This window comes from Salarias fasciatus, chromosome 5 (genome assembly GCF_902148845.1).
Source record: "Salarias fasciatus chromosome 5, fSalaFa1.1, whole genome shotgun sequence".
Taxonomy (NCBI): Eukaryota; Metazoa; Chordata; class Actinopteri; order Blenniiformes; family Blenniidae; genus Salarias; species Salarias fasciatus.
Window position 1 is genome coordinate 27,113,782 of NC_043749.1, and position 23,602 is coordinate 27,137,383.

Sequence of the window (23,602 nt, forward strand, 5' to 3'; positions counted from 1 at the left end):
ACATTACAAATACTCGACATGTATATCAGCCAGATGAATGGTTCGGATAGATTTAGGAATCCATCTGTTACAGCAGAACACTGATGAAACCCGGATGAGCATCTTTAAAATCAGGCCATTTTAAAAGTGTTTAGAAACAAAGGAAACCTTTTCTTTTTTCTCCTGCCTGGTGCAGTAAGAGAAGCTAGATGAACATATGATCCTGATGTTTAACATCAGGATCGCAATATGACCGACAATAAATACAAATACTTAAGTTAATATCTTCATGGTTTGACGTTTGTTCTTTGAAATAACATTATTATCACACATCCTCAATGTTAATATTCTCACATTTTAATATAAAGTAGGTTTATATGCAGGCTCTCAGAGATAATTCAGTGAGAAGACAAAAGATCAGAAAGCTCAAACCAGCAAGCAGTGATTGATTGAATCTATCAGTAAACAACATCCAAATGTTACCAGTGAGACTGCCTGGGTGGGTGTGTGTGTGTGTGTGTGTGTGTGTGTGTGTGTGTGTCCTCCTCACCAGCCGGCTGTGCGTTGCAGAGCATCAGGTTGATGTAAGGACACAGGAGGGCGTCGGTGGTGGGGGCGGGGCTTAGAGAGGGCGACCCTGAAGTCACCGACAGAGTTTTACCGCTCAGACTGTGAAGGTCGGCCTTGCCGGTCAGCTCTAGAAATGATAAAAACACGGATGAAGTTTGGGATTACTTTACAAGGACGGCAGAGAAACGGTGTGCCTTTGTATTTTACAGTTTACGATACGACGTATGAATGTAGACATAAGCTGCAAACTGGCTTTTAATGCAAAGAATAAAGGTGAAGCCTATTCACCTTCACCTAATTATTCATGGTTGTTCATGATCCTTTTATTTTTACTTTTACTTGACTAAAAACTTTTTTATCTCATGCTGCAATTCTGCAGTTTGAACAGATAAATAAAAAAAGCGGCGTCTCTACTGGGACGATAATTAGAATCCGGGAGGATCCTCTGAAGCATGGCGGCCGGCCTCACCGGTGGCGCCGCTGAAGAATCTGAGCTGGGTGTCGTTGGTTCCAAAGATGCTGCTGCACGCTTTCTTCAGCTTGTCAAAGTCGGCCCTGTTGTCCCCTCTGGGGTTCTCCAGCAGCACCACGCCCTCTGCGGAGGAAACCGGCAAAACGTTACCGTCGGTAGAGCCCAACGCTTCCTGAGGTAAATCCCAGCAATTCCAGGCAGCAGCATAAACACGCTGTTGTTGGGGGAAACTCTGAATAAGTACGTGTCTTCATGTGGATCAACAGGACAGAAGAATGCTGCTTTCCCAAAATTCGGACAATTTTTAAATATATTAAAGATGTTTAAAAAAGTTGCAAGAAGCCAGCCGGTGCTGGCTGTAAGCGGATTGCACGTTTCACCAATTTAATACAACTAAAAGAATAACTGCAGCTAAAACTGAATCCTCGCTGGACGTTTGAACCAGGAACACATGTCAATCACCTCCAAACCCTGTTAAAGAAGATACATTTTTCTGATTATCATTTGGGAATTAATTCTCAGCATGTGAATCATTCGACTAAGCGCTAACCTGAACTACAGATTTTTAATGAATCATCTTGATTCTGGTTCATCAATGAATAACTTCACAACTTTTCTCAGTAAAAAAAACAGGTTTCCTTAAAAAGGGCAGTTTGGCATATTCTTTAACAGTTAAATAAAAATCTCGGCTCAGCTCAGACTGCTGTAGAGAAATTGAGACTTTAAATGAATTTCAGAAAATTGAAACGACACCACTCACACATTTGGGAATCAGGACTAAAACAACGTACAATCAGGTTGGGTTCATGTCAGCACAGTTACTATTCACTATTGTTACTGGAACTAATCAGAATGATACGAGGTGCAAACACAGATCTAAAACAGCGTCATATTGACGGTTCCTCTTCTCGTGTTCTACCTTGCTGCTTGTTGTTGACCTTCACCCTGACGTTGACGTAGGAGCAGGCAGGTCCGTTCAGCGGAGCCAGAGGAGCCGAAGATCCTTTAACAATGGTCAGCTCCAAGTCTGAGGCCTTCAGCTGCAGCAACAATGAGAAAAAAGACAAGAGACAAGTCATGAATTCAAAGGGAAAACTAAGAACTGCGTTAGAGCGATATATTGATCAACAACCTTCCTGAGTCACATGACAGCGCCGCAGCCTGCATCAGTCCCTCCTTACCTGAGTCTTCTCCTCGATGATGGTGCTGGCGCTCTTTGGAACGGGGAAGGGCAGAAGAGGAGCCTTGGTGGTCGCCAGGATGAAGTCCTTGTGAGCCTGGATCACAGAGTCCAGGTACTCCCCCTCTGGCTGACAGCGGTAGTACACCGTTATCTCATCCGACGGCACCAAGTGCCCCTGAGACGAGAGACGGCGAGATCGGCAGAGCGTTTCATGAAATCAGACATCAAATGCAGCGTTCTGTGGGAATAATTACTTCATAAAATCTTTTCTAAAGCTGGAGGACACCAAAAATTAAACTTACACTACACTGATGGGTTCATACTGAGATAAACAGTTCATTCTTTTCTGTTTCTTCTTCAAGAGTAACTATGAGAAGAGGCTTTGGATGAGCAAAACAGAAGCACAGACAGAGGATCAAGATTAAAAAGCAAAAAAAAAAAAAAAAAAAAAAAAAAAAGTATCAGAACAAATAAAGGAGGAAAAGAACAGAACCATTCCCGCTGAATGCGAGCCCATTTTTTTTGGCATCGCGCTTCGTCCACTAACCTTGACACATTCAAACACATTGATTTCATTCTAATCTGCAGTGTGCAGCTGTGCACAGCCGCACACACACACACGTATTGACTGTGTATTACATGCACTTGCTCACAAACGCACCCCAATTGCAGTGTGTGGCTCAAGGGCAGAGGAGTAACGCTGGCTAGATACAGAGGAGAAGTCAATCAATGCAGGAAGGTTTATGGGCTTTTCCAAGTCAAGGTACTGACCCCAACTTGATGGGGCTCATACGTGCCGTTTGTGTGTGTGTGTGTGTGTGCGTGTGTGTGCAAGATAATGCTACAGAGAGAGAGAAAAAAAAGGAAAGGCTGACCCTTGATTCTCAACCTTGCTATCCCACGCAGGCAGCGATAACACGTGCACACACCCACAAACTACTACCCAACATGTAGGAGAGTTGTTGAAAATTAATTCCCATCCGCAGGGTGGAAAATTCCTGACAGATCTCAGTTTGAAATAACTGGAGGAATTTAGCCTGGCTGGGAGCCAGTGCACACCACCGCTATAGGGGGAGGATGGAAAAAACTGTTTGTTGCTTGTAAAAACAAGGGGCTGTTGGCTAATCCGTCTTTACTCCCCAGACCACTTCAAAGCTCCAACATTAGAATCTGAAAGGGGCCAGACTGTAATTAAGCTTCCATTAAGCCTGCCTTATGATGGAGAAACCTCTAACTGTGACGCTGCAGTGGAAAGATTTCAGCGCGGCCCCGACAATAGCACGGGACATAAAGAGGAAGGGGGTGAGGAAAAACATAAGGAAACAAAAGAAATCAAAGTTTCTGTGCTCACTCTCCGAGGGGCCACAACTTTCCACACACACGAGCTTCCTCCACAGGGACTCTGTGCGTTCGGACCGCTGGAAGCAGGTTCCACCATTAGATCCCGGGTCAAAGGGTTCATGACCTCTGGGGGTGGGGTCTGCATTAATATGTGACTGGATGACTGCTGGACGGCTTCTAATCTGTTCAGAGTTTAAAAAATGAATGAAAATACTGCCGTCACTAATACACACATTTTCAACCCTGCTCAGTCCACATTCCCGCCATCTTCCAGTGCTGAGAGTTTCTGGATAAACAGTGAGGAAGATGGATGAGGATGACTACTTTTTGTGTTGCATTCCACCTGCTACATTAAAAGAAAAACTCTGCAGTTGCAGCGTGACTCTTTCTTTACTTCTCTCCACTGTGCTTCAAATACAGGAAGGACTCGAGCACCTCTGTTGTCTTGGATCCAGCTACAAGCGCTCGCCTCCTTCCCACTGTTGTCTCAATAAACACGTTTACAATGCAATAAAGCTCCATCAGAAGAACTGCACAAGTTGAATCTCCTCCGTCGCTGTTTAGCAGGACTGGTTTCCTTCTTATCCCAACGAACACACACACACACACACACACCCTCCACACCCACAACATTTGTAGAAATGGAGGAATCTCTTCAGTCACTTTAGGTGGAGAACCTGGAAATCACGTCTAAATAGTGAAGACTGAAAAGTGACATTTGCACAAAGGGAACAGCTGACTAAACTAAATTCAGGTTACATGTTTTCCAATGCAATGACAGGTTTTGTTTAAAGCATTTTTTTTTCCTGAAAAGGCATCATCATTTATAGGTTATCATGCCATCATTTTCCATCTGAATGGACTTTATGTGGCCTCTGAGATAAAAAGAGTTTGATATTCCTGGTCTGCACTGTAGGGCATATCAATCAATGAAAAGTTGGGAAAAAATAAGCTGGAGGTCTTATTAATAAATAGTTCAAGAGGTCAAAAGCATCCAGCTAGAGAAGAAACTCCCGGCGCGGCCCCTCGGTGGCACGCTCTGCTCGCCGAGCGGCATTTCAGCGACGTCACTTTCTGCTTATTAAACACTGGATTGCAGAATTCAGTGCTGGTGTGTTATGTGTCAGTCCAGCTTCCAGAGTCGCCTCGTAGTAATCCTGAAATAATGACCTGCCTCACCTTCTTGCGTAGTTTCTGGATGCGGTTGATGACTTCTCTGGCGACGCCCTCGTCCACCATGGACTGGTCCGGGGAGACGTCCAGCAGCACCAGGACCTGAACCACAACACACACGTCGATAAAACACACAATACTTCAGTGAAGGACTGATGTGACGCTTCGGCTCATAAACCGATATACTCACGCTTTTGATGGACATTCATGATGTGTCCAAACATAAATTAAATTGATGTAATTAGGTTTTATGAGACTGTATCTTAAATAGAAAAGCCTCCACAGAAAACAAAACCCATTAAAAAAGATTGAGACAAACGGTGGAATTCACATTAAGATGGGATGCAGCAGTCTGGAAATCGAAAAAAGGAATGTACTGATTTCAAAAGTTTTTACATTTTTTTTCCCTTAAAGTTAATTTCAAATTATAGGAAAACAACAAAATTTCAGATTTGATTTGATTGTCTTTTTTTGCCTTCAACAGAAACATGAACTTTCATGGTCCACATTGTATTCAGAGTAACATCAGAAAAAGTGAACAACAATTAGACAAAATTAACATTGACAGATATTTCTTATTTACAACTGAAATATCTTTGTCATTACAAGAACAAACATTTTTTGTTTTTGTTTTTGTCGTATATAACGCAGTACAACAGTACCACGATGTTCTCCAGTGAAATGAAGAATTTCCACCGACTCAGCGAGTTTGTTGAAGTGACAGAGGTACGAAAAGAGAAGCTGTCTTAAGTCTCTGCTTCTCACACATCTATGAAATTTATGAGGGTTTTATACTTGAAATTGTTGATTTGAGTGGAGAAGCTCAGTGTCGTGAAGCTTTGTGTTTTCATAAAATTACTGTTATTTCCAACCTTTGCTGATTTCCTGCAGTTTTTCAGTGACTTCATTAACAGCCAGCGTTGTTAGACTTCACTCACCATCCCAGTAACAACTCACCACGTCAGGGACTCAGCTTCAAAATATATGATGTAATGTAAATGAGCGAATCAATCACTGTAAGTTTTTCAAAATGAGGCCTGTTGACTTCTCAGACGGAGTTGATTTAATGATCTGTTACTTTAACATGAACATTTCGATGTGGGCGTGGGATTGTAAAGCCCGATCGCGTACGGCCGGTAATTACAGTCATAATCAATAAGCAGAACAGTGGCAGAGGGAGACAGAATTTCACACGACGTGAGCAACGTAACGTGATATTCACCGACTGATATCACAGGTTTACTTTAGTATCCGAGCCAAACTCTGGTAGTCTGCTGCTAAAAACTGCTTCTTGGCATTAGAGGTCCAACAACAGTGACTTTACGTGGAGCTGTGCGGAGGAGGAAGAGCCTCAGACGCACAAAATGACTTCAATCTATCGTCGAGTCGCAGCCAAACAGGCATTATTCGAGGACCTGAAGGAAGCGCCGGCGCTCTCGTCTGCTCCCATCATTAAAAGTAAAACGAGAGCCATATTGTGTCGTGCAGAGCAGCTGCCAGCCTCCAACACTTTACCACGGGAAGACGGAGGGAAAGAGATGACAGGGTGACGGAGGAAGCACACAAAAGCAACAGAGGAGCCCGATATGAGAGAGAGAGAGAGAGCGAGACAACAGAGAGGCAGACAGATGGGAGCTGGGGAGTCGGAGCGAGCAAGCGAGAATTAAAAAGTCAGCTCAGTAAACTGGTATTAAGGTGCAGCCGTGTGGTGTGTGCACGGTTGGAGGAGCACTGATTAGAGAGGGCCTGTGGGAAACGCAGACACGCCGGTTTCCACTTAGCCGTGAAATGATTTCATACATCACGCTCGCAGTAAAGACACATAAATGTATTTACAGTACGCGGCAGCAGCAGCAGCAGAGCAGCACTCGCATGATTCTCTTGATCCAGTTACGTTACACTTTGCAGCTCAATCTACCCGACGACAGCAGGTAATCTAGCGATGAGGGGATGAAGAGAGGAGAGGAGGAGAGGAAGAGGGGTGTCTGTGCCTTTTGAACGTTCCTATATGTTCAGGGAATAAACAATATTTTATAGTGAGGAGGAATTAAAGAGATTATTTAGAATCATCTTGGAAAGATTTCAGGAATCACTGCTGTACTCACAGTTAAACTAACGGGCTCTGCAATGTTTAACTGTAGGTGTGTCAAACGTAAGGTCCGTGAGCCAAAAGTGGCCTAGGGAAAACGCTAATCCGGTCTGCCAATCCATCAAGCAAAATGAAAAACTTTCAAAGAAATCATTGATTTTTTAACAAATTTCTTACGAGTAGCAGATACGACACAGACCAGAGCTGAGAAATCGGTGCTGCAGTGATGAAATCCAGCAGCTTCCTCTTTGATCAAACTCATGTTGTCATGAGTAAAACATGCCTAACGTAACAAAAAGTTTTTGGGATATTTCTGCACCAAATGTTTCATTAAAATTGGCTTCATACTGAGATTGTAGTTATTTTCTGTTGCAATAGTTTTGTTTTGTGAAATAGAGATATTTTCATCCTGTGTGCTCTGCACCACCACAACAAAAAAGTTTAAATCTGAACTTTATTATAACACTGCTTTTACCAGTCCGGTTGACTTGACATTAAAAAGAGATGTATGTGGCAATAAGTGAAAAAATTGAGGAGAAGGATTAACAAAATAGTAAATGTGATACATTGAGCCGTAATATATTCTGGCAATGCAGATACAGGACTGCAGTTTTTACAAATACCAGCTTTTTTTTTTCAGGTTTTGCACAGTTTAAGTATCAAAAACAGTTATAATTGAAAAGAATAATCAGTATGAAGCACCATCTTTCAATCAGTTATAGCTACAGCGGCTTCACTCGTTGTCTAACAAGAACATCCCCAGCTGGATTCTGGGCTTGGGGGCAAAAATTTTGCACCAACATGAAGAATTCATTGATTAATACAATGAAAACATGTTCTGCAGCCATCTTCTGATTCAACATCGAAGCAAAGGCATGTCTTTTACGACTGGAATGCTTCCCTGCAGAAGGCCACTATGGTGTCTTGAAGTATCTCAGGGAAGAATTGAAAAACTCTACCTGAGCATCGGAGTGTGCTTCGTACTGCGCAGCTGAGCCAGAGCTCTGGTCGAAGGTGTACATCAGCCTCAGGTCCTCCTCGTGAAGCTCGTGGCCGTCCACAACAATGGATCCTTAGATTTAAAGACAAAAGGTTATGGCTATACATACCTTATTACTACAAAGTTGGTATATATGTTGTTTGGCCGTCTGCATCTGTAGACTTATGCATTTCTAAGAAAAACCTCTGAACATGGAGGAAAAAGAAAGTGGATCCTTAAAAAGTGGATTAACAGGCGTGCATCATGCTTACTGAGGCCTGTTAGGATTGGATCAATGCCGGCTGCAGAGCCTGGTGAAAATGTGACGATAAACTATTCAGTTCTCCATCATCCTACTAATTAAGTTTGAATGAAGTGCCAATTGATTGTTTGGAATTAGTCATTATACAGCAGGGTTTATCTCCTGAGAAAGCTTCGAGAAAAGGGTTCAATTACAAGCACAGAGAATGAAGTGCTCTCAATGCAATTGCAACTTGCATGCGAGCGGCGGTTCGGAGAAATAACTGGAGTCTGGGTTCCTATTTGCTCACGCTTTAAGGATTCCTCCGACCGCTGTCTTTCTAGCCACGTCTAAGATCTAAAACAATAGAGCAAACTCAATCTATTCAGGTTCATATCTCCATTCCGCCTGTGGCAGCAATTACCCATGTCTGTGTTCTGCCTAAAAACCATGACCATGTTCTCCTGTCCTCTTCGGTTCTGCACAGCCGGAGGCTGGGTGAAGCAGTCACTCAGTTTCACTCTAATCAGAGATTTCCACACTTTGATTTGCAGTGTCCCTCCCCGCGTCTCCGCAGTCGTCCCCATCCTTTCACATCACCCTCATCAAAATAATGGGATCAGAGGTAGAGGTGAGGAATCGCTGTCTTTCCTCAGAGTCTAAACTGGAACAAACTGCGGTGGAGAAATTGCTCAAAAAGGTCAATAGTGAATTTAAACTGTTATCTTTTCCTCAATGAACAGATTTCTACACAACATTCCCTTTCGAGTCGGCAGTTTACGCCTAATTGATCATTATCTTACGTCCCATTTGCCACTAAAATCTTAAAAAAGATTGCTGCGTTGCTTTTCTCAACTCGTTAAAATGGGTCAAATACAGTCAGACGTCACATCTGCCTTCCGATTTCAATCCTGTAAACTGTGAATTTGAGCTACTGTGCACATTCCTGACCTCCTTCACCACATCAATCTCTCTCCCTCCATCACTCATCCTCCTTCTCCCCTCCGACTGGCTGGACTTCAAACAGCCAAGTGATTGGAAGCGCTGGGTTCCCACAGCCTGGCTGACCTCGGCTGCTTCCCTCCCCAGAGACTACCGGGGCTCTCCTCGTCTCTCTGCGATCGGAGAGACGAGATACCTTGCGCAGTTTTGATCTCTGATTATAGTTTCACAAGGCGTTGCATTCTCAGAATAAACTGAACGCCCTTGAAGAAGTGTTGATTGTTTACACTGACTGACGTAGAAAACAATATAAGGAGAGCATGAGTGGAAAACAAGTGTGTTAATGTGTATTTACAAAGCTGAGTGCTGTGTGATTTTAAGATTTGCACTGAGGAGTGGGTGAACTTTTCGGCAGGCAGTAATTACCTGTCTTCTGGAAGGCCTCGAGCTGCTCGCTGCTCAGCTCCTTGATGGAGGCAGTGACAGCTTTGAAGGCCCCCTTTAGTCTCTTGCCCAGCACCATGTGGTCTGGCTCAGCTCTCAGGCGGATGCCGTACTTGTCCTTGTCCGTTGAAAGTGTCAACTGTCGCACATTAAGCTCCTGGGGGATGAAAAATAGTCACACGCGTCGCCTCAGACAGAGTACAGTCGCTGTCTCGTAGCATCGTTAATATTCTGAGCGCGGACACAGAATCCGTCGTCCATCTCTGTCTGTGTGAGCAGGTACAGTACCGAGCGGGAAGCACTGACGGATTGATCAACTGGGTTTAAAGATGGACTGTTTGTGTAAAAAATGTTTCCAGACAGGATCTTCAAGGGGCAATAAACTTAGCTGAATTCAAGTGAAAATGGCCATTTTTGGTAATAATTGATAAATGCACAGAGGAATAAAAATGGGAGTAAAGGTGTAGGTAAAGCACGAGTGCAGATCTAATGCTAAAGCTAAAGCGAAGCGACTTCACACACACAGAGATGGGAGATTCCTCCTCTTCCCTGCAGGACCCGCAGAGACTTAACTGCTCTCAATTCTGATCAAATAAAGCCTGTTTACTGCAGGGAGGCTAGAGGCTGGCAAGGTTAAACGTTTCCTTCACCAGAAATGAAACGCAATGGTAGATAAGAAGTGGCTTTAACTAAGATAAAGCTTGAGGGATCCGGTGGAAGTGGGCAGCAGAAGGGCTTCCACCACGTTCACTTTAAAGTTATGTCGGCCTCTTCGGCACTTGTTGTCTCGGAGCTGCACCAGCGTCGCATTTCAGTGAGGTGCATCACAGAATTTCCATTGAATCCGATAATACGGATACTGCATTCTTTCTTCGCATGAAAACCCATCAAGCAGGAATACTACAACACGTGCAGGGAGAAAATGAAGACCGTATCGCAGCCCGCATGCAGGACGTTTACTGAAAGACGATGCACGCCGCCGTCGCTGCGGTAATAAACACCGCAGATCAAAACAGCTGTGCTCAGATCAGCACTGGATTTGATGAGTTCTGCTTGTGGAAATGGTGAGATGCTACGTGAAATTCATTTTTCTCCAAGCTAAGGAGACAGGAGCAAAGAAGAAATCCTGATGACAACTTCAGATATCGGCCCACCATCAGAGCCAGTCAGTGTAGAGAAGCAGCTTTGTGTCTCTACGTGTTTCTACTGTTGTGATCTATGGTGCTTATCAAAGCACACAAAACCAAAACAGATTCCAGGAAAGCACTAATAAAAATGGGAAGAAAACTGAATGTTCTTCTTTTTCAAGTAGGTCCGATTAATCACCTCGCCGAGACGACTTCGAGACCACACAAAGCTCACAAATAGAAAACCCATTTTCTGCCTTTTCTCATGTGTATAAAAGAAGCAGCAGTCACTTGACTTACTTCCAGGATGTATTTCTGCAGGGACTGGATGTCTTTCAAGGCCTCTGGGTCCTGATGGATTACAACCACTTCCTTCAAAGGGTACTGAGACACAAAGCAAACAAACAGCGCACCACATTAAACAAAATCCGCAAAACATTTGGGGTTAAGACGCATTTTAAACGACTATGTTTGATTTTGCATTTTAGATGTCGAGTTAAGGCCAGGGATGTCAAACGTATCAAAACTGGCCTGTCAGCTCTGATTAATTGTAATATATTTGCATAATTTACAGTTCTTTTATTCAAATTTTATATTTGTCATGTGTTGTGAATCATAGTTCGTTTTAATGATATCTCAATACTTTGTTGCCTTAAATCAGATTTAGAGTTTCATTTATTTATAAATTCTAATGTTGTCATTTTGTGGTCCGGCACTTCCTCTTGCGTTATTTTGCCGCTGTGATGACTGTGGCGTTTGAAACGATGGTGTAAAGTTGGTGAAATACCTTGACAGGCAGGGTCTTCCTGTCTCGGATCACTCGGCCCAGCTCGATCACCGACTGCATCTGAGAGACGGCTCTCTCAATGCGCTTGTCAATCAGACGCTCCCTGCAAGACACACGTACGGGGGAAGAAATTAAGACCATCGCTCGGAGTGAATATCTCATCCACTGTAGCTCCCTACGCTATGGTTGGTTGCTTTTTGGAAGGGAGCATTATTACTTCAGTCCCTTTCTGGACTAAAAAAAAAAAAAAAAAAAAAAACATACTTTTGAGATAATTGTCCTCTAAAATCTGATGCAATTTCACAGTGAGGTGGATATTTCTCAGTAAGCAATGAAATTAAAACGGGTCATCTACTGGGAAAAAAAAACGGATAATAAGAGCGTGCCAAGGTCTGGACCACAAATATATAAATAAAGACAGAGTTCAGAAGAATCAGTCCAACTCGTTTTAGTGCAGGAACATCCACTAATAAGCTGCACTGAGACTTCCACCCCTGAATTCAAATTAAAGCCGCACAGCCACCGATAATCAGGCATAATGGCAGTGTAACTGTCTGCAGGCGCGCGCACACACACACATTCTGCTCATGCCGTGAACGCACAACACTGGAGTAAATAAGACAGGAGGAACACGGGGGACAGCCAATCATTTAATGAGGTGATTGAGGAGCGGCTGCTCCCGGGGCCTGATTGGTGGCTGACCTTTGGGAGGAGGGTGAAGTCGTCCCGTTTGGACAGCAGGAAGGACACGCAGCTAATAAAGCAGCCACACTCTGGGCTGCATCAGCAACAGGGGAGATTACACAAACCATTACGCACACTCCTGATGCTAACCCAAATGGACATTTAATCATGTCTCAACTTTTTTTTTTTGTATCGCAATGAATGATGCAATTAAGCTTGAGTAATTTGAAATATTTTTCAGGGATTGCAAAAGTGATCAGCCATCAAACAAAATGCTGGCCAAAAGAGAAAAGCACCATCTGGAATATTAATTGGCCATTTCCTAAATGACGCTTAAGGATTCCACAAAAAATAATCAACAATTTGAAAAAAAAAAAAAAAAAAAAAAAAAAACAGAAGGTGTTTTAAAATGTTTGCACCAGCAATCTAAATCAGAAACAAAAAGCCATGGATTGTATTTGACAACCAGAGCATATCATCAGCCACCATCGCCAGGAATGTGAAACCTATAACAATGATTGAAATGGAAATGAAGACCATTTCCTGAATTACATTCAAGAGGTGGCTGATAGAGTAAGAACAATGAGGAGGGAGAAACACAGAGCAGACAGCAGAGAGGAAGATGAAGGCGAGGAACAGCAGGGATTAAGAGACAGAGCGGTTCAGGGGAAAAGAAATTTAAAAAAAAAAAAAGGAGAAAAGAGGCAGTTGTGAAGTCAGAGATCCCGAAGCTGCTGCGGACTCTCCAGCTTCAAAAGCGTCTACTCGGAGGAGTTGAGAGAGTGTTACGATTGGGGTAAGGCGAGGCCTTGCACTCCGGCTGAACCTGATCGGGCTCCAGATAAGAGGTGGAGATCCTGTGAGGAAATAAGCCGCTCAAGCCGGGGCTGCTGTGTCTGCTGCAGGGCGCAAAGTGGCAAGACTGGTCACTTCAAGCTGCAAGCTGAAGTCTCTTGGTAGAAAACCAATGTCAAAAAAACCCACATTTATTAGATGGAGGCTGATTTTGAGAGCTGCGAGTCAGTCTCGTTGCATGCACACTTCAAATCTGATTACTGTCTGATGTCTGGGGTTTTCAGGTCAGTCATGTGGTCATGAAAACAGCATAACGTGTATATTTCAGACGAGAAGTTAGAAGAATAGCCAAAAAATGGATGAACAGACACTTCTGGAGAGATGCGGTGGAGTTCAAGTTAAATTGAATGATAACCAATCTCACACTAATGCCATGTTCACCAAAACCGCAAGTAGTTCCATCTTTACGTTTGTGTGCAAAAGCAATTCAGTAATGGAGTGAATTATGAAAACCAGCATTGTTTATTCACCGCCCTTCCCAAGTGCTTGTAAACCTGTCGGGTCTGACTATCAAAATGATCTGATTACTTACAGTTATCACATTTTTAAAATCCTGTACACAGGCTCGTAACAACCAATAGCTGCCAATAATGTCATATAACAGTAAAAATTTTTTACAACTAAGATAGAGAGAGAGGTGCAGGGCGTGTTTTGTCAACAGATTAATATAATGGCTATCACATCCACGACACCTATTGCTTTATAAGCAAACTGCACGAAACTGGCAAAAAAGGGTTTCATTTTCTGTATTTTAACATTGAAGACTGCACTCAATACATTTTGAAAGGATTTTTTTATGCCACTCCATTATCAATCACTTCCTGTTACGATTGAATGTTTTGTAGTCTTTGGAAAAGACACTTTTAGCTCTAATTTGCAGACTGAATCGGCCATTCGCTGTTCGCGTTGCTCTTTTTGGGTCTACACCTTCAAGTGACTGCCCTCTTTGGAACGGCAACAGCTCAGTAATCCATTTTGCTTCCCCGCTATGTTCAAATTTTGGCTGCATGTGTTGCTAAGGTACTAAATGGTTATTTCATTGGAGCTCTGCTTGCTAAAAATAGCAGCAGATGACGCCGACGAGAGAACCCAGAGTGAATTCAGACAGTAAAGTAGCGAGCGGAGCACGTGCGCTGAAAATCTCCAAAAGGCTGAGCCGAGCCGAGAGGAGGCGCCCGTCGTATCGGAGAGACACGACAGACGCTGCAGGTCCACCGACTGTCCTCTCCCCACCTGACTTGAGGCAGCATGAGGTAGTGGATGCTGCTGGTGTCCTTCTCTTCCAGAGACGCGGGGTCAACCAGGTGACGCAGATTCTGGTACATCATCTCGGTAATGAAGGGTGTGAAGGGAGCCTGAAGGGACAGAGCGGGGAGGAAAAAAGGAAACAAACATAAGAGGAAATAAAAAGGGAGGATAATTATCAAATGCTCGGCGCTGTGGTTCATTTACATTTATTCGATTTAAAAGTCTTTAAGCCAGAACTGCATATTTTTTAATCTTTTCCTGCAGTTTTTTTCCCTCTTAAACGCAACAAAAGTTCAAACAGAGTTATGCCATTGTGGGGTTTTACTTCTAATGCGATTCTCTTCCATTTATTTCAACCGCAACCAATTAATTTTAATAGCTCACATCTGATCCGTATTGATCTGGGTTGGGCTCACTGGCTCGGAGCCTCACACGTAAATGTATTAATTCTGTTATAAATAAAAACTCCTATTGCTGATAATGCATTATTCATTATGCAGGCACACAAACACATCTCTCCCAAACCACTGTCACATCTTTGTTTCTTACAAACACTAAATCTTAAAAAAAAAAAAAGAAAAAAAGATAAAACCTCAACATAAGAAATTTTCCCCACAATCTCTTTCTCACACACGCACAAACCCAGTGACTCACCATCAGCCTGCACATGGAGAACAGAACACTGAAGAGGGTTTCCAGCGCCCACAGGCAGTCCTCAGTGCCACTCTCACCCTGCAAAGTACACACACACGCACAAACACACACACACACACACACACGCACAAACACACACACCTCATTACTACTTATCTCTCCATGGATCAGCAAAAACAGAAAAATATGCATAGAAATTTCCAAATACCAACCGAGAGCAACATAAACCGATAGAGGACACGAAGCAAGATAAAAATAATGGAGAATCCTGACAATCAATGACCGTTTCCAGGACAATGTTTCAACTGAACGTATCATATTTGCATTTTAATGTCAGAAAAGCTTTGAGTTTACACTGAAAACAGTGGAATTAGTATGTTGAGCCACTAGTGGGTGCTATTGGCTGCTTTTGTACAACTACTTGTCAAATTGTTTTTGGCAAGTTCCACCTTTGGAATCGGTTTTCACAAACTTGCACAATAAGTTGCATATTAGTGGGTTTATGCAATGTTGTCATGTAAACACAAAAAACGTAACCAAAAATGTAAAATGTAACCTAAACGTGTAAGTTTCATGCTTTTCCAATCAGACGAGCTGCGATCTCACCTTTAAGCGTCTTCGGTTGGTCCTGACGTACCAGTTGGTGAGCATGTCCACAAACTTGACCAGGCGAGGCACGACAGTGTAGAGTCTGTACGCTGCGACCGCAGAATACACAACGTCCAGTCAGTATTTCACAAATGAAATGCATGTTACAATATATTTTGAGCCGCACAGGGTTCTTTGTAATGGCCAACAGTGACTAGTGTTGTGGAAACATATCGTCATGGACCAAATGCAAGAAACACGCCAGTTTGTTTTACATTCAGCTCCCAGTTTCATGCCGAGTTCTGCTTATCAACAGCACTGAGCCTCAGAAAGCAGAGGAACGTGCTGGACCCACACACACCGGACTGAGCCGGTCACGCGTCACGAGATTTAGAAAACATACCGGGGGAATAACGGGAGCTGGACGTTGTTTCTAACAAGCCGTTCAAAGGCTTTAAAATGCTGCATTCGAAATGGTTTGGACGGCAGCAAGGAGCCGGAGCGTGACGCGACGACTGCCGCAGACGGCGAGGGAGACGGGATCCGCGCCAACATTAGGCCCGGGATATGAATGTATACAGAAACTGGTCTCATTTGGTTTATATATTCTAAGCAGTGGTGTGGTGGGGAAGTCAGTATACTGTCTATTTTTGCCTTCTTTTAAAGCAGCCCAGAAATTCCTTTTTTTTTTATTTTGTTTTGTTTTTTTTAAAGTAAGTTAAAACTAAAGTCACAAACCCAAACGTTTTCATGCTAAAGAGCCGGTTCAGGGGTTCGGTACGTCTGCCTTAGTGGGAGGGAGCTGGAGTGAGTTTCTGAGCAGCGAGTGTGACATGAAGTGATGGAAACAGTGACGTCTCTGTCTCACCATCCATCTCAGCCTTGAAGAACTGGATGAGCGACTGCGTGAAGGACTGAATCCACTTGTCCATGATGTTGTCACTCTGCTTCGCAGTGCTTTCATTGTACAAGAACTGAATGTCCTCCTCCTAACGTGGATACACACAACAGGCACACACAAAAATGCAGTCAGAAAAGAAACACTTCTTCAAATTCAACATCTTACTCTTCTCTATTTCATCTGACGCCTCCAAAAACGAAGCTTATGACAGTTTCTGCAGAGAAAAAGAGAAACCAGGTAAACCAGTAGTATCCATATTGATATCATCTAAATTTGAATTTAAGGCAATTTCACAGATTTTTGAATGTTTTTAGTTTATGAGGAGGTGACCTAAAGGCTTCTCATAAAAAAGTGCAGAATTTCATCTGGGGAAAAAAAGGCCTGAAATTGGTCAAAATCCTTAGAAGTGCAGGATTCATTTGAAGTGTAGAGCATGTGTTTAGAACCGTTAGTGTTTAACGAGTGATTCTTTGATCAAAAAACTATAAAAGCGCCTCTGGTTCTTGACCTTCGGAGTGGGCGGCCTCGCCAAGTCTCCAGTTCAAGCTTCAATGACTTGCTGATGTAAACCATAAAGGTCCCGATATTTGGCGTCTGTCCAGACGCCCCATGAATTTTATCTGCCTCTTTGTTTGGCTCGTGCTCTTTCTATTCAGTCAGCTCCACGCTGCAAACTTTGAACCACGAGAGCTCTGAAAATGAGGCTCTTGACAGAAACATTAGCGTCACGACTGGTAATCTCAACGCGCCAACCTCGTTGCAGCAACAATGAATGGAAATGTGCGCGCATTCGCATTTTTCTTAGTCAGTTTTCTGGAAATGAAGTTACATTTGGCCGCTGACAGGCCTGCATCTGCAGGTCCGGACCGCTGCTGCTACTCCTGCACAGGTTGGCAGGTGTGAGACTGAGCATGAACAATAACTCAGGAGCTGTCCTTCGAGGTGAATCTGCAGCTCGCTAAGGAAACATTCTCATTTATTTTTTAGATTTACGTGTGCAGGCAGCAGCTCGGTGGGCCTGTGCCATAACCTGCCACTCAATGTTCTTTATCCTAATGCGTAACGCACACACAAATAAAAGGCAATCCAATCATCCAGTGTGCAGGATCAAAGTTTGCAGTGCTTGATGTTAACTAATGACACGTTTACAACAGCGGAGACTCTGCAGCAATTATGTCTACTCAATGAACATTATTAAAGGGACAAGATTAGGAGAAATGGCTCCATGATGAAACTGTGTTAGAACGACCGCAGAAATAACAGAGGAAGACATCAGCAGTGATTTTGATGTTCTGTTCTTGGGAAACATACCTTCTGTAACCTCTGCACGTTCTGCACCAGGAAGCGATAGGCGTTGTACCACGGCAAGAAGACGTCCTTCAGCACGTCTCGCACTCCTTCCTCCTTGAAACGCAGGTTCTCCGCTCTCACGACAGGAGAGTTGATGAGGTACAGCCTGCAGAGGCACAGAGAAGAGTTAATGATCACGAAAGGCTGAGGGCATAAACCTGGGATGAACAACTTCCCTCTTTGTGAGCAACACAAACATGTGACTGACCTCTCTATTGGGTCAAAGTGTGGCTCAGCATGTAGGAAAGGCTATTATTTATTATTTACATTCGCTATTACCTTGTAGTAATTTAAATTGGTTTCTGGTTCACATTAAGTTAATAAGCGCTTGCTAACACCGTTATCTGTCGGCTAACGGGCCACAAACAGGAGGACGGGCTGCCTGTGCCTGGCATAACGTGGATAAACATGGAGATAAAGGAGGAGAAATCAGCGAGGTTGATGGATTTACGGACAAAACAGAGTTACAAGTTGAGACAACGCTGAAGGAACAGAGGTCAGGTTTTATGAAACCAAGCTAAATCATTAAACAAGGTCAATAAGTATCTGCAGAATTACTTTACTTTGTCTGTCGACATGATTGGAAATCAAATATTTACCTCAGTTGTCATTATTCGTAAAAAGTTACGTTCTGTGAGCGAAGTGAGTTCTTCATTCAATCATTCATTTTCTGCCGCTGCTCCCTTTCGGGGTCGCGGGTGGCTGGAGCCGACGAAGTGAGTTCTTAAATATTAGAAATATCCATTACATGGATGATGAGAGTCTACGTGCGCGTCCAGACAACTTATCTTCTATCTCACTTGATCCAATTCAGGGTGAAGAAAGAACAAAGATACTGTAAACTGGCATCATTAAAAGAAAAAAAAAAAAAAACTAAACAGTGGTAAATCAGTTGTGTGTTTTTTTTTTTTTGCGTTTTAATTGTAGCTCACTGTGGTTTGGATGTGAAAGCCCTCTGAAACGCCTCATTGAGTTCCACTTTGTAAGAAGGAAGAAGGAAAACCACATAGTTGTGTACAAATGTTTCTATTCGTCCCCGAAGGCCCAAAGCAGCTTTTGACATTCACTGTTCATGCAGATGATGAAACCCAAACGAGAAAAATCCGTCTGAAACTTGGAAAGTTGCCATTAAAAACAAGACAAAATGTGAAGTGATTCTATTGTCTTACAGAGAACAAACAGCCGATACTTTCAATCTGGAGACGCAGCGATTTCAGCATTAGTTAACGTTCTTGCGTCACAGTGAGGAGACTGTTTAGCTTAGAGGACGGGAGTCAAACACATTTTAATTCTCATCTTGAGCTGGACAGGTGGAAAACTTTAATAGCCTTTAAATTTACACTTTAAAAATTTTTCTTTGTAGTGAGGCATGAACATTTCTTGATTTTTATAAAACCAAACAGTTACAGCAACATCACGCATCAGTTACACTCTAGAACTTGAGCTTCCCCCCTCAATCTAAAGACATGCTTGTTAGGTTTTCTGAACTGCTTGATGCGAGTGATATTTTCTCTCAGTTCTTTTTGTGTTGACTTGGAGATGCACTCTGCTCTTTACCCAGTGTTGGCTGCAACACACTCCAACTCCAAAAGTTTAAAAAAATCTGGTATAAAAGATAAATACATGGGTGGCTGGATTAAAAAAAAAAAATCTCAATATTCACATAACAAATCCTAACAGTCTTTCATGAGCAGAGCGATGGCTCGTAAAGGTTTTCTGATTCGGAGAGCATAAAGGCCTGATGCAACTTCACGCAACAGGACATGAATAATTTTTATCGCAGCAATGCTGAGATACATTTGAACTAAAATGCAGAATAGACACGACGATCGAAGATGAAGACAGTCAGCTGTCAGTTGTCTACAAAACAACGACACTCAGGATTTCACTCGCTCCACTTTCTATTTGACAGTTTTTGCTTCAAAATTCAACGTACACAAAGTTTAAAGCCAGAAAATAGAAACCAGGGGATTTGAGTAGAAATAGATTGTCCCCTTTTTTCTCTTTATCCCAGCGGCGCACTCTTCATGAGCGTATATGTGAGCATATGGTGCAACTGCATAGTGGTTTATTCATCAGGCCATATGGCTTTAGCACTCTCACTGCTCAGGGCAAAGGAGAGACTGAGTAAATAAAGGACACGTGCATGCATGTGCATGTGTGCGTGCACGCACTGTATGCAGGACTGGGACGCTTCCTTTTTAATTGTAGATAGTGATTTAGCTGATAACATAAGGTGAGTTTCGCACACGAGCACTTCAGACACACACACGCTCGCTCCCGTTCAAGCTCGGAGCTGACCTGAGGGCATCGGCGCCATAGTTCTGCACGATCAGCGTCGGGTCCGGGTAGTTCTTCTTGCGCTTGCTCATCTTCTGTCCATCGCTGCGGGAAGGAGACAAGCAAAGGCATTAACACAAACACACACACACAAGCGTGCGTGCGTGCACAAGCATGCATGTTGGAAAACGTCCACTTGGTATTCAAATTAGTGGAGCCCTTCCAGGTCAGCAGGCCTGTGAGCGCAGAGCTGCATTCAGACCCCGCGGCTGAGGACAAGCAGCTCTGCGGTGGAGCCGCTCCGAGGGCCAAAACATTACAGCACGCATTAAACACTGATTAGCAGGAAGATTAGGAGGAGCTGAGTGAGCAGGTGAGTACAGGGGAAGAAAACTTCAGCAAAAAGAGGAGAAACAAACTTGATCAACTGCAAAGAGGAGGGGGGGGGGGGGAAACCATCAAAAGGTGGCAGGTTTGGCAGAAATCGGCACCTTCAATGCATGAAATTGAAAAATACAGTTACAAGGATTCCAACTGCGATCCTCCTGAGCCACAAACCTCCATTCTTTCCAGGCATATGTGTTCAATCATTACTTTGAGCAGGAGAACTGGAGTTTATTTGTGAAACAATCTCACAAACACCATCCTGCAGTCATAAATACTCCTTTGTGTACAATTCTGAAGCAGAAAACGGTCCCGCGCGCACTAACAAATGGGCCTCTTCGTCCTGAAACTGCACGTTTGTGCTTCATCCCCATCTTCAACAGGACTGAAAGGACCTGAGGCTGACAGGGTTGGAAAGTGTGTGATGTTTTCTCTGGATTTGACAATTCTAGTTTTTAGGAAGAGGAGAAGAGCGGCTTCTCCGGCCAATAAACTGACCTGGCGAGCACCAGTCCGTTCACGATGACATTCTTGAAGGGCGGCTTGCCGAACAGCGCCGTGGAGAGGACCAGCAGGGTGTAGAACCTGCAGAGAGACGACACACAGCGGCGGATTAACGACGGGGCTGGAAGACTGAAAGGATATAACTTCAGTTTCAAGTGATATTTCATAGTTTTTAATCTTTAAGGAAGACATCACACTGTCTTCATTCTACTGATTCATGCTCTTATCTCATCATTTCCCCTTATGGACTCAGTGTACAGAGTCTCGGTTTGTCGCCCTTTCATCCATCCACTCCATCTTCCCCTCTTTACCATCCTCTGGTCTGGTCGATGCCCTCGGCGATGAAATCTGCCGGGAAGGTGTCCTCGAACTCCTTCCTGTTTTCAAAGGGGTAGTGGACCTGGGCGTAGGGCATGCTGCCGCTCTCGAACCAGCAGTCGAACACCTCGGTGACCCTCCGCAGCACGCCCTTACCGCACCGAGACGGGATTGTCAGGTTGTCGATGCTGCGGAGACAGCGAGAGAGAAGGAGAGAAACAAACTGGTGAGAAAAGTGGGAAAATCAAACCTTTATTTGAGGCTTTATTGGTGTTGTGGGGGGACCTCTCCGGCATTTGGGCCGCCGTCCAGAACTTTATAATCTTTCAGTGCTGAAAATAAGTTTTCAGAGGAGGAACAGTGTCGTGTTGAGCTGACACCCACTGAGCTCGGGTTATTGCTTCGGGTTACGAGTGTCAGACACGAGGATATGGAAAAATTTACTATATTTACCGAGTCGCTCAGAAGCAGTTTTGGAAGCAAATCAGTGTTGCTGCAGAGAAGTGAGAAAACCCGAGAACGCTCGTAACTACAATGTATTCAAGTGAGCCAATTGGCAAATAAATAAAAGAAATACTGTAAATCTCTGCATTGGAGATCCTTTCATAGGGAACTTCAATATAACCACAGAACAAAATACCCACAGCAAGGTGAGAGATTTAGTTTTGCAGCCTGAAATTTTGCATTCTGCTTCTCTTAAGAGGCCTGTTGGAGGCAAAATGAATGAGGAGTGTTCAGCAGGACTTTTCCCCCAAAAGAAGTGAACGGCTGAGTGCATTTTGAGTAGTTTAATGAGTCATTTTTGCAGGTTGTTATGCAAAAGATTTATCCACAATGTTAGAACATGCTGGCAGAGCCATTACCTTTAGAGCCTTCCTCTTCAGAACTTATCATTTCTACTGACTACAGCCTGCCAACTGCAAGTGATACAACTTTTCTATCTCGTCAAGAACTTTATTACTTTTTTTTCCTCTATCTGTTAACCAATCAAATAGTACAGGTTATGGGGAAAATAAACAAATCAATGTGTCATTTACATAGACTGCGATCAGATCAATGGGATAAAGTCAATCCAATCAGATAAAAGTGTTTACATTACACAATTTTAATCAGATTGGGATTTAATGAGATTGCTCATGGTCTATGTAACCACAGCTACTGACAAAACAATATAATGAAGCTTAATCGGTCAACTCAGCCCTCATTTGTTTGTGCAACTTAGACGAAGCAGTGCTGAATGCCTTCCACCAATTCAGCCATGCGTCTCTTATGTAACATCTTCATTAATCTAACAAATGTGGAACTTGCAGGAAACGTACTTCTTTTCTAAAATGCTCAAGACGAAGTGTAAAAACCAAATGCAGGAGAAATCAACCTCTTCCTCGTGCATCAATTAAAGATGGCCAGCTCCATGGAAGTGATTAAAGGCAATTAGGTGATGAAAGGCGGAAGAGTAACGTGATCTGTGTCCCGCGGCGGCCGTCTGGTTCAGGCCGGCGGCTCACATTAAGATGAAACCAGCGTGGATTTAAAGTGAAACCCGTGCGCCGGCGCGCATACGGGGCCAGACGGTATATCAAAAATGTATCACAACGTGTCGACTCCTGTAACACAAACAGGCCGCGAAGCGGAGGGCATCCCGCCGTCACGTTCGGCTGGGCGGACGCTAATCTGGGCGGCCGATCGGTGACTCACCTTTCCCGATGCAGATCAGTTACTTTGACTCCGCTCAGCTCCTCCAGCTCCGCCATGGACCCCACACACACCACCTGGCAGCAAACACACACAAACACACGACGCCTTGAGTCAACAGTCCCATTCAGAGGTTCACACGAGCGTTCACTTCTTCCAGTTCCACAGATGTGACGGAGAAACATTTATTTCTCACAACATATCTTCTTATGATGAGGATGAATGTTTTTGGCATCGTCAGCAGCAGACGGCAAAAGTTCTGGTCTAAAGAAACAAGTGGTTCCATGCATTTCCACACGCTGGTTTCACAGCCATTTAGAGTCCAACAAAACTCTAACGAAGGTTAAAGACGCTTTTAAGAGATTTTTTGTGGCAGCAGAGCTAAACCGTGATTTTTACGACTGCACTTGAGGACATTAAGTTTTTTACTTTTAATGGGTAAAGTGGCTGAATCGGTACTTTCACTCTCGTAAACAAAGCAAGGAGTTTTGATACATTTGCATTTCCGTTGTGCTTTCTGTTAAAATCGTTCAGGCCTGCAACAACATTTGCATCATTTAGCATTCATACTGCGCTGTAGTCTGCATGCTTCTGTCTTTCAACTTGAATACGAAATAATTTCTCCTTTACCAATGTGTAAATGTCTGCAGCAGGTTTCTGAAGCAAAGTGAAGTCTGCGCACGTGATGCTTCTGCCATTAAAATTGGAAAAACATTAGCTTTGAGAAAAAAAAAACCCTAATAATGTCCATAGTTCTTTATTCTTGACTACACACCTTGTTTGAAAGGGGGCTTTGAAACAGATGTCCCAGCTTCAT

General features: G+C 43.5%; 1 protein-coding gene across 1 annotated transcript in view; it reads right to left on the reverse strand.

The window, feature by feature from the left end:
- Positions 1-23,602, reverse strand: part of LOC115388796 (isoleucine--tRNA ligase, cytoplasmic-like) — a 57,611-nt gene that overhangs the window by 2,185 nt on the left and 31,824 nt on the right. Inside the window, exons 15-32 of the mRNA XM_030092071.1 lie at positions 22,789-22,862; positions 21,087-21,281; positions 20,770-20,856; positions 19,909-19,992; positions 17,569-17,713; positions 16,225-16,345; positions 15,375-15,466; positions 14,769-14,846; positions 14,100-14,221; positions 11,328-11,430; positions 10,841-10,924; positions 9,396-9,570; positions 7,767-7,879; positions 4,725-4,820; positions 2,203-2,379; positions 1,941-2,061; positions 1,019-1,144; positions 530-676 (exon numbers count right to left, since the gene is read on the reverse strand). Of these exons, the coding sequence (XP_029947931.1) occupies positions 530-676; positions 1,019-1,144; positions 1,941-2,061; positions 2,203-2,379; positions 4,725-4,820; positions 7,767-7,879; positions 9,396-9,570; positions 10,841-10,924; positions 11,328-11,430; positions 14,100-14,221; positions 14,769-14,846; positions 15,375-15,466; positions 16,225-16,345; positions 17,569-17,713; positions 19,909-19,992; positions 20,770-20,856; positions 21,087-21,281; positions 22,789-22,862 (2,140 nt within the window). The remainder of the gene's footprint in view (positions 1-529; positions 677-1,018; positions 1,145-1,940; positions 2,062-2,202; positions 2,380-4,724; positions 4,821-7,766; positions 7,880-9,395; positions 9,571-10,840; positions 10,925-11,327; positions 11,431-14,099; positions 14,222-14,768; positions 14,847-15,374; positions 15,467-16,224; positions 16,346-17,568; positions 17,714-19,908; positions 19,993-20,769; positions 20,857-21,086; positions 21,282-22,788; positions 22,863-23,602) is intronic.